Below are 11,296 nucleotides of genomic sequence, written 5' to 3'. Positions count from 1 at the left end.
TAAAAAATATAGCGCAATATCATTTGATCTGAACAATAGTATAGTCCAAGGGTATTACAGACTTTTCACTGATCATATCACAGAAGCTGAAAAAGCTGGCACTGAAAAGAACTGGCTAGCTTATTATCTGGAGCTTATTTCCACAGCAGCTTATCTTGAGCTTATTTCCACAAGAGCTTATTTCCACAGCACAGCTCCAAAGAACTGGCCCAAGCATAAGACTAGGAGATTGCTACCCGGTAAGTGGTGTAGTTCATCTAAAAAAATGTGGTAAGTATTGGTGTCTACATTTAACCGCCTTTGGTCGATTTCTTATCGGTCTCGTCTCTGTGAGTGCTACCATCACAAGATTTCTTTGTCTCTGGGGAAACTGGCTCTTCCTGCTCCTTGACAGAAGGGGTATCTTCAGCAGTTGGGCCCTTCTGTCCATCACAAGAACATCTTCTTTGTTTCAAGGGCGTGCCATATAGTACTTTCTGCACAGCTGGCTGTTCGAGAGCTGCAAGCAATCAAAGCGTGTTTCTATATCTCAAGTATAACGGAGAAAGTACCAAACAAATTTATTTATTTACTTTTGTAAAGAAAAAGGGCCAATCAAAATGCAATGCTCACCTATCCTTTCTGCAAGACTTAGAGAACTCCAGGTGACCAAGGAACAAGAAATCGCCTGGACAGGACATAGATTAGGAGATGCTTTAACATCAGAAAGAAGCGGAAACCCAGAATCTTTAGGTGCTTTACTTCAGAATGTCTGGAATATTAATTAGTACTCCCTGCGTTCCTAAATATAAGTCTTTCTAGAGATTTCACTATGGACTAAATACGGAGTAAAATGAGTTAATCTACACTCTAAAGTACGTCTATATACATATATAGACTTTAGAGTGTAATGCACTATTTATTGGAGAAAGAGCTCACCGGCTAGCTGCTGACATGGCAATAAACCTAGAAGCAACATGGAATTGGAGATTTTTACTGTAGAGCTAATGAATTCCATCGTACATGTACCAGCCAATTCAACCAAGAGCTTGAAAAATTGAATGTTTTTTTATAGGCTACCGCCCCCATAAAATAGTCTTATGGTCACAGAAACAGTAAATCATAGTGATCCCCTCTTGCGCTAGTATGCTCAATGATGCATACTGTATTTATATTATTAACATGTCAATCGTTTATGAACATATATCCAATACAAAAGTACAATTAGAAGAACAAGTATACTTTCATTCTGTTGCTGAAATCTAAGGTATTAAGAAAAAAACAACTACATGGGGAAGCATTTTTTAACTCTTTACTTTTTACTCGGTTAAAACATAAAACCCAGATATATGATCCTATTACATCACAAAATGAGAAGCACAGGCCAACCAAAACATATGGGAAATAGGGATATATAATCTTAGGATCAAACACACCTATTATCGACACAGTGCACATGCACACTTCAAAATTTTCCCAAACATATTATATTACTAGAACATGTTAGAATACGTGCAAGCCCAAACATGGTGGAAAAAATAATATCATGGGTGCATTTTACATAAAGACATGTTCTCTTTTTGTAATGTGCACATATAGCAATATTTTTCCATGCATATATATTCTAACATGCTCAAACACTATGGTTTCTTTATGGATTTTACCTTGCATATGATCCTAAGAGCACAGAACCCGTATCCAAGCTCAGCATTAGAGGGTTCAGCTTAAACTCAATCATATATTCAATGTTTTGATAACAGAAGATTCAAAGGATGAGCAAATACTCCACAATACCTGAGGAAGGGTTGCTGTCAACAACATAGATAGAAGAGATATTACTCTCAGAGCTTCCCTTGCTTCTTTGTGCATCGTGCGAGAGCATTTTTCGCATTTCTTTGAAGCACTGTACTTGAGCTACAAGCCAAAAACTCTTATTAGCTATCCCTCTGTTTGGAATTGTAAGGCATCCACGGTTCCAATACTTATCTTTGACCAACAATTAGTTAAACAATATGCATGTTATGTGATACAAAATTGATTTCGTTGGGTAGTTATTTTATATATGAATCCAACAGTGTCGATCTGTATCATGTAATTTTACACATTGTTTAATTAAATGTTGGCCTAAGATAAATCCTAAAAAGCTGGAGGCCTTACATTTCCAAATGGAGGGAGTAACAGTTAACACTGAATCTGACAGAATTTTTTATCAAACACGGATGCCTTAGGAGGCTTCCGTACAACAACCCAAAATTAATGAATCAACTATTATAAGAAAGGGCCTTAAAGAAGTAGAAGGAACAAGATGAAGAGACAGAGCTATAAACAAAAAAAAAGGCGTCAAATTAGCAGAGTTCGGCAGTGCAAACTGACATCTGAGTGTTATTAACACATCCTAAATTGCACAGAGCAAAGTGCACAGAGAAATTAAACAATACAGCATACACAAACTTAAAAGTAAGGGAAGTAATGGATGGATTGATGGCACAGTAGATGAGGACTGTAGGTAAAAACCTTCAAGGTTCACGTCAAACAAGTTTTAAAGAAAAAGAGATTTCAGCCCAAACAATTAGATACATGCATTAAATCGCCAAAATATCTCTAGATTGCAGATTAAATCAATTGCACATACCAAAATGCAGGAGTTGTGCATAAAACATGAAACTTTGTAAAGGCTTCAAGGATTCTTAAGAACTAGACTATTCACTGCTAATTTGTCATAATTCATGTGCCCCTGACAAACAATCATGTGTCTTGATTCAGTTACAGTCGCTCCAAATGATCAACAACCAATGCACAGACAACTGAAGACAACAGATTGCTAACTAATATGAATTGAGTGCTATTTGTAAAAAACACCACGCTCCACTAGTGGATCTTCACTCATAAATGAGCCCCTGGGGAGCTTTCAATTCTTGAAATGGTAAAGAAAGATCGCTAGTGTGCATTAAAATAAAATTATCTCCAAGATCTAATGTTAATACATGCAGAAACAGCATAGTATTGCCAAAAAACTAAAGTAAAAAACTACTACCTCCATTCCATAATTCTTGTCATGGTTTTAGTTCAAATTTGAACTAAACCACGACAAGAAACCACGACAAGAATTATGGAACAGAGGGTGTACATTTATTCATAAACAGAACTTAAGTAAGCAGACACACAGAACAAAGAGGAAGAAACTATTAATGATGTTTTCCATCTACACTTCAGCTTTGTTCACTCAGCAAAAACCACTGGCATTACTCATAAATACTACCTCCGTTCCAAAATAATTGAAATTCTACATTTTCCATTAATATTTTTTCTATAGCCTTGGTCAAACTTCAACAAGTTTGACTTAAGACAAACCCAGAACTTCAATTATTTTGAAACGGAGGTAGTACATTTTTTATGGTTTAAACTTAAAACAGCAAAATATCTTATGCGAACAGTTTACTGTGGGAGCATTGTCAACCTAAATAAAATCAAATGAGCAAATGTTCAAAGCAAGCAATCAATGGGGTCTCGAAATTTATAGCACAAGAACAAAAATATATTTAGATCTGAAGAAACTGTGAGCATACCTCTGAGGTAAGCATGATGAACAGTGATGTTATCATGGGAAAGATGCAAAGAGCATCAGGGGTTGTCAGATCAGTAAACCAGAATGCTCCACCCCCTTTTAAAGATGGGACATTGTCAACCATGTTTGATACCTAGAAGCATGATAGAAGAATGAAATAGTCTGTGAAAATGGAAACGGTGAAGATGGTTGTAGTGGTAACGGGAGGTACCAAAAGTTAGCCAAACAGAAGGAAGCACGTGGTGTCAACTTACAGCGATGTGAAGAGTTATCAAGGTATACGGTGTCACAATTAGTGGAAGATATGACGCAAGACCTAACCTGTGTGAACAAAGGCAAAGCATTTAGATCTTGGAGAAATCCATGCAAAGCTCCCTATAACAATAAGTAGGAGCAAAAGAAATTTTGTTGTTATAGCATATAAGGTTGAATTTGTTAGCCAAAGGGAATTTAGCTCAATACAATAAGAAAGCAAAGAGATCGGCAATAATTTGGAAAGGGAAATTCCAGAAAAGCTACACGGCAGCATAAATTATAATTATTTTAGTTAGGGCTAGGCAACACACCACATCACCATAGGATTATTAATGCAAAGTTAGAAGTGAGGAGTTGGCATTATACTTTGCACTTCAGAATTCAGATATGCATGTACAATTGTACATGCCTATATTTTCATAGCAAATAGGAGATATAAATCAACTATATTTACTAAACTGTCCAGCAAAAGTGACCCAACTGGCTGAAGGTGGTATGGAGTATGGACACTATAGAACTACAAAAGAAAGAAAGAAACAATAGTTTAATATGACATAAAAGGTATGTAAGTACATTATATATATGTTTCCATCAAAAAAGTATGTGCCTCCATGCAAATGATGCAATAACTTGATGAAGTTGTACATGTGTAATTTTATTCTCAACATTTTCTTAACAAGAATCCTTGTCTTCTATAAATACAAGATAAAAAGTCGGTCTGTATAAGCCAACATGTCTGAAAACAAAAATACAAAAGGATGTGCCAAATCGGTATCAAACTGAGTGTATGGACCGATATTTAGAAACTTGTATTATTAAAACCAAAGCTTATAGTGGTAGCCTCAAACGCTAGCTCCAACATGAAGAATAATAGCATGCAGATATAAACCTTCAGCTGAGCTACTGCGGTAGGGAAGGGAGAGAAGGTCATGCATGCTGTGTTAGCTCCACTGGCGACACACACTGAAAATGATCAGTTTTCACTCTAACCGCCCTCTGTTGGATGCTGTTTCCTGAACGATGGTAGCAGTATGCAGTCGAAACAATGTGCAATACAATGATTAAACAAAACCTGTGCTAATGTAGTATCAACTATCTTATCTCGATTGGGTGGCTCACCTCTCGAGGATCCATCAGATGGTAGGGAACCATGTTGCTTATCCTCGTTGATAATGCTCACGGCATGGTGGATTTGGAAGCAGTGAAACGCTGCCGTCTTAAACAGCAATAGACTTATAGACCTGATATCACTACGCTGCTCATCAGTATACGTGCGGAGTCAGGATTCTGGGCTAAGGCAGGGGCAACTGGCCTACAGGCGTTACTACCAGCAGAGCTTAGTTTTCTTAGGGGTGCGCATACAATGTTGCCGTTTTGGCCTATTTGTAGGCCTGGTGTACATAGGTTGTTTCTATATATCATTTAATCAAGACGCAAACCTTTTCTAATTTATCCGAAAATACATATGCAAGTGTGTGGATTGTCCCTGCCCATGACTGAAACATGCACTCGTGGTATACTGTGTGTTAACTTGGACAAGATTAGCTCCATTGTCGCCGATTCTTGCACATGATGTGCAGAAAATTAGCTGGTTAGAGTAGCAAGCCCTGTGATCGGCCACCGTTTGCTATGGTGATGACTGATAACCACCTACATAACTACATTAAGTGCCAATTTAAGAATCTGGTGAACAACATATGCCACAGAGTGTACATGCATGTTTTTCCTTTGTGTCATGCATAAATGCTTAGTGCAAAAATAACAAGTTCATACGATCGTGCTTTTGAAATGGATCGCTCATTCCTGATTAAAAAAAGGCTATTGAAACCGCATAAAAAACTTAAACTATCTACCCTGGAAACAAGTCATGCCCTTACTAAAATCGTTTTGATTCTCAGATGAAACAATCTAACATCACTTTCCAAACGACTTCACTTCTAAACACATCTTGTCATGGTTAAACGCTTGAAAGGAAAAATCATAGGGGAAACACACGATTTTATCTTCTCTCTTCCATGTTAAGATTAAACATCCCCCATATCTCTTATTTCATCCAGCAAGAACTACTTAAAAGTTAAAACATAAAGGACTTTTTTTCAGAAAGAAAACATTAGCGTTAACACTGTCGGAACACGCTTTATAGTGTCAAGATATAAACATAAGTAAGCATATTGCATACTTTTTGAGTGAAGACCATGCTGCACGCTCAGCTTCTTCTCTTGATGCATCGTCCTTAGCCTGCGGCAAATGATTGCATACAATTAACTTCCTTTTCTTGACAACATAATATGCAGGTTGTACAGTACACTAGGAATACTCAAAAATTTCACTTTGCTTGTTGCAGGAATCATGAATAATGTTAGAATGCTTACATTATTTACCAACTTGCTGGTTTGTTGCATCTCCTGACACCTCCTATGTAAATTTGAAGCATATACAACAGTTATAGTGCTTTTCTGAGTTGGCTCTGTAACAGGTTAAGGCATTTTTGCAATAAAAATGAGTTCTGCAAGAGCTTCATACAGAACAACTGTTATCCTACAGGATACTGGAAAAATTCTCACACTCAAAAAACAGGGCATTGAAAAGTTAACATCCAATCAGTTCATTTACTTGGATCTGCGTAACAGACATTTAGGCTTAGATGTTCACGTCCTCACCCTCATGCCTGGAGTTTCACGGGTGCCTGGTGTGGACGTCGATGCTAGAATTTTCATGCCTGGCCAGGCTGATGTGAAAAGAAAGCGTTTGGTTGTAGGCCTGGCCTGGGGAGTTAATAGGCGTAGCAAATCAGTCCATACAGCTCATGTACAGAGCGTTGTTTTCTGTAACAGCAGCCCAGGCATTCATTAGCCACTGCCACGCGTCCCGTTTCTCACGCCTGGGCCAGGCTAAGAGCAACTCTAGCAGACCCCGCAAAACGCCGGCCCGCAAAACGCGTATGCAGTTCGCGCAAAACAGCTTTTGCGGGCCGGCGCGGGCTGGCACAGATGCAGACCCCCCAAACGGATCCGTAAAAAAGCATATTCGCCGAATATGCTTTTTTATGGGTCGGCTATGCGGGTTCTGCTCTTTGCGCCGCTGCATCCCCGCAAATCATCAGCCCGCAAATCTCAAATCCAACATAATTCAACAATCGAAAACAAACAGAATTATTCAAATCAAACATAAAACAATAATCATCCGCATTACAAATAATTATTCATATCACCGTAGCAAACTAAAAATAATGCAATACAAAACTTGTCATGAATACAAATACAAATGAGTACAAAAATTAGTCACTGTCCAGCCCTTTGCCAATGGTGCTCAATGAGATCTTCCTGAAGTTGAAAGTGTGTGTCTGCATTTTCAATCTCCTTGTATGTCTGAAGAAAAGCTCTAATGCGGTTTGGGTCTCTAGCTAGTTTGACACGGCTACCCACATTATCGTAAAAGAATTCTAAGTCCATTCCTCTCTCATCTTCAAGAATCATATTGTGCAGGATAACACAGCAAGTCATGATGTTCTTCAGGGTTTTCTTATCCCAAAAACGAGCAGGACCTCGGACAATGGCAAACCTAGATTGCAAAACACCGAATGCTCTTTCAATGTCTTTTCGGGCTGCCTCTTGCACCCTTGCAAATTCACATTGTTTTTTTGTTTTGGGTTCTTTGATGCTCTTGACAAATGTGCACCAAGGAGGATATATACCATCTGCTAGATAGTACCCCTTTGTGTATTCATGCCCATTGATAGTGTAGTTGCAAGCAGGAGCATCACCACTAGCAAGCCTAGCAAACAAATGAGAGCGTTGCAACACATTGATATCATTGAGTGTGCCGGGCATACCAAAAAAGCAATGCCAAATCCATAAATCCTCGGATGCTACGGCCTCTAGCACAATTGTTGCATCACGAGACTTGCCACAATACATTCCTTGCCAAGCCTTGGGGCAATTTTTCCAATTCCAATGCATACAATCAATGCTACCTAGCATCCAAGGCCAACCTCTCCTCTCATTAGCTGCCATCAATTTCTTTGTGTCATCTTCATTTGGTGCCCGAAGATACTCGGGACCAAAGACACGGACGATCACTTTCGCAAATCTACGCACAGACTCAATTGTGCTATCTTCACCAATGCGAAGATACTCATCGGCATAGTCAGCCGGAACGCAATATGCAATCACCCGCATAGCTGCGGAGATTTTTTGATATGCACTAAATCCCTTTAAGCCCGCGGCATTCCTTCTCTGAGTGAAATACCGGCAATTTGCCTCGCAAGCTTCAACAATTTTCACAAAAAGGGATCGGCGCATTCGGTACCTTCTGTGGAAGAGGTGTGCAGGATATGTAGGATTCTCCGAAAAATAATCTTGCATCAACATCTCGTTTCCAAGATGGCGATTCCGCGGAATGCACAGACGCCCGACAGTAGATCCTCGCCTCCTCTTTCGGTACTCGTCTTCATGCTCCTTCACGGCAAGCGCCATGACCAATGTTTGCTGCCGAAAGTTCGCAAGCATGGTCTCCACATCCGAGTCGTCCGAATCGGACGAATCGGATAGCAAGAACTTCTCGCACGGGGTCAACTCCATCTACACACACGCCGGCGCGTCAATCTACTACACAGCTCGCGAAAATCATAAAAAGGGGACTAACCGGTGGTGCGCTCGGCGGTGGTCGATCCCAGCGGCGGCGGCGACTGAGGGGCGGCTCTTCTCGCCGGATCCGGAGGGGCGGTGCAGCGGCTCGGCGCAGGAGGGTGTGGGGCAGCCCCGCGGAGCGATTCCGCCCGCAGATATGGCCGGAATCGCCGGCGGCGGGCGGGCGGAAGCAAGGGCGGGCGGCGGCGGAAGGAAGGGGGAAAAGAGCGCGGGCTGAAATGTCCCTCCCGCCAACTGCTTCTCTGTGATGCAGGGCACCGCAGCCGCGAGGGGGAAACCCGCGTTTTCCCGGGTTGAGGCCGGAAATTTGCCGCGCCCCCTAAAATTTTTTGCGGGCCGGGGCGGGATGCGGGGTCTGGTCGGGCAGGCTTTCCGGCCCGCACCCGCATTTTGGCGGTTATTTTGCAGGTCGGGGGCGGATGCGGGGTCTGCTAGAGTTGCTCTAACCTCCTCCTTGGGTCTCTCCCCAGGCTAATTGCACTCACGGTTACTCCAGGCCAGGCTATACCAGGCTTTTCCAGGTCATGAACCAAACAGCTTCAGAAAATTTCCAGGGACAGTTTCAGGCCACGCAAAATAGCACCAGGACGCGATCCAAACTAGACCTTACTCATGGATATTCCATTCACACTTACTCAGGGATATTGCATTCAGAGCACACATTTACTCGTGGATATTGCATATTTGCTGATATCTGTAGTTGTTGTATGGAAGTAACTCCGTGCAAAGAATCTCAACTTTGCCTGGAGAAAGTTAGTTTAATATCTAACTCATGACTAACTGGGTACATGCAACTACTGACTATAAAAGGTATGAACCTATTTGCTTACGGCGCCCAAAATAAGTGCAAAAACATGGATATTTTGAATTGTTTCCTTGTGGTTGTGGGTCTGCAGAAGGGTGCAGTTTACAGCCTAAACCTGTCACTTTGTAGTTTCTGGATGGAAGATTACTTAACTCCATCCAATGAATAGCAAGTTTTCATGCATAAAGTTTGTTTCATTATCATGAACAAATGATGATACAATATCTACTTCCTCTGTTCACTGTTGTAAGATGTTTTGCACATTTCAATATGGACTACACACTGACTGAAATGAGTGAATAAACACACTAAAACATGTCTACATACATTCGATTTAGATAAAAGTTGGAATATCTTAGTAATAGTGAACGGGGGGAGTAGCTTATAACTAATTGGGTGTTGCAGCTACCACAATACTACAAGATAAGATGTTATGATGCATGAGAACAAAAATAAACCGAAGCAACAATCCATAGCAAGATCTTACATATACTCGTTTCCTGGCAAGCATCCACAATGGGCACGACACAGACCGTAAGAGCACTGTGGGTAGAGCAATGGAAATCCACCTGCAGTGCAAAAAAATACACGAGGAACATGATGTAAGCCAGAGACAATTCCAACGACGCGGTGAAGGGCAAAAAAATCCTCAAACCCATAAACCCTAACCAGTTCAGACCAGTGAAGGAATGGACCGCGTCGATGAGATGCTGCACCGCCGCGACGGCAATCGACGAGTCCCCCGCGGCCAACGCCACCTCGCCGGGGAAGCTCGCCGGGGCAGCCACGGGCGGCCAGGCATTGGCGGCGCCGGTGAGGACGTCGGCGAAGTCAATGTCGCGGGAGGAGGAGGAGAACCCGCGGCGGGGTGGCCCGGCGAGGAGGTGGATGCCGAATGGGAGGAGGTCTAGGGTTTGAGCTGTCCCGCAAGGGGAGAACGAGAAACGCAACGGACGCGGTGCGGGTGGGAGAGGAAGGGGCGAGGGCTTCCGGGGATCGCCGATGGAGTTGGATGGGAGCAGTTGAGGGAGCGCCGGATGGAAGCGGCGGGAGAGGCAATCGGAGATTCTAGGCGAGGCGAGGCTTCTCCGCGCAGCCGCGGCGAACGCCATTGCTGCTTGGAGCGCGGTGCGCCGGCCCCGAGGGAATGCGACCGTGGAGGAATGGCGGGTCGGTCGAAGTGGGTTCGACCACGGTCAGTTTCAGGTGAAACTCTTCCACACTTTTCGCCACGTTTTTTTTATAGAGAGAACACTAATTTTATTGGTTACTCGAGAGTTCCCTGGATACAGTCCCGAACATAAAAGAAACACATGGACTAGCTGAATACATCCAAGCTCTGGCTAACAAATGAGCAGCAATATTCAAATGTCGATGTATGTGCTTGAAGATCACCGAATTGAAGGCAGCGGCCGTAATTTTAATATCAAAAACCACGGCACCAATAGCAGAACGATTAATTATTGAAGAATGAATTTTATGCACCAAAGATAGGCAATCTGTAGCAAAGATAACATCATGTATTTGCTTTTCCAATGCCAAATGAACACCTCGCCTGTCCGGCTCGAGAACACCAAAAACTGGGTCACTGCAGGCCACAACGAAACGTGCCTCGTGATCTCGAGCGACGACCCTTATGCCCGATCTGTCAAGCTCAAAAAAAATTGGCAGCGCCAGAATTGAACATAACGGTACATGTTGGGGATATAACTATTAGGTATGACCCGCCCAGGAGGGGCCGAGTTATACCAACGGCGGTTTAATTGTCACGAAGCCCATGAAGGAATCGAAGATGGCGGTTCATGAGGATGACTTATGAAGAGCCCAAGGCCCAAAGGCAGCTTAAGGCCCATAGGTATAAACCGCCATATATGCATGACTTGTATTGTAAGGCAAGTATAATTAGTCACCGGGCCGGACACGTTTATGAGCCGGTCGGGACTCTGTAAGCCGCGGGGCGTCAACCTATGTATATAAAGGGACGACCCGGCGGCGGTTGAGGGCAAGAGACAACAGATCGAAAGCTAGGCCAAGCGTATCCGC

General features: G+C 42.5%; 2 protein-coding genes across 2 annotated transcripts; both read right to left on the bottom strand.

Moving 5' to 3' along the window:
* LOC109761930 (mitochondrial inner membrane protein OXA1) lies at positions 1-10,443 on the bottom strand. Its single transcript, XM_020320740.4, has 9 exons — positions 9,933-10,443; positions 9,741-9,822; positions 6,172-6,214; positions 5,979-6,037; positions 3,799-3,865; positions 3,546-3,677; positions 1,774-1,893; positions 613-667; positions 1-499 (listed from the first exon to the last, which is right to left on the bottom strand). Exons 1-9 carry the CDS (start codon positions 10,363-10,365, stop codon positions 291-293), a joined length of 1,200 nt encoding a protein of 399 aa, XP_020176329.1. The 5' UTR covers positions 10,366-10,443; the 3' UTR covers positions 1-290.
* Positions 6,941-8,593, bottom strand: LOC141021104 (uncharacterized). Its single transcript, XM_073496031.1, has one exon. It carries the CDS (start codon positions 8,377-8,379, stop codon positions 7,081-7,083), a length of 1,299 nt encoding a protein of 432 aa, XP_073352132.1. The 5' UTR covers positions 8,380-8,593; the 3' UTR covers positions 6,941-7,080.
* Positions 10,444-11,296: the final 853 nt, after the last annotated feature.

Source organism: Aegilops tauschii, chromosome 1 (genome assembly GCF_002575655.3).
Source record: "Aegilops tauschii subsp. strangulata cultivar AL8/78 chromosome 1, Aet v6.0, whole genome shotgun sequence".
In the NCBI taxonomy this organism is placed as follows: Eukaryota; Viridiplantae; Streptophyta; class Magnoliopsida; order Poales; family Poaceae; genus Aegilops; species Aegilops tauschii.
This window is presented reverse-complemented; position numbering and strand designations above follow the sequence as displayed.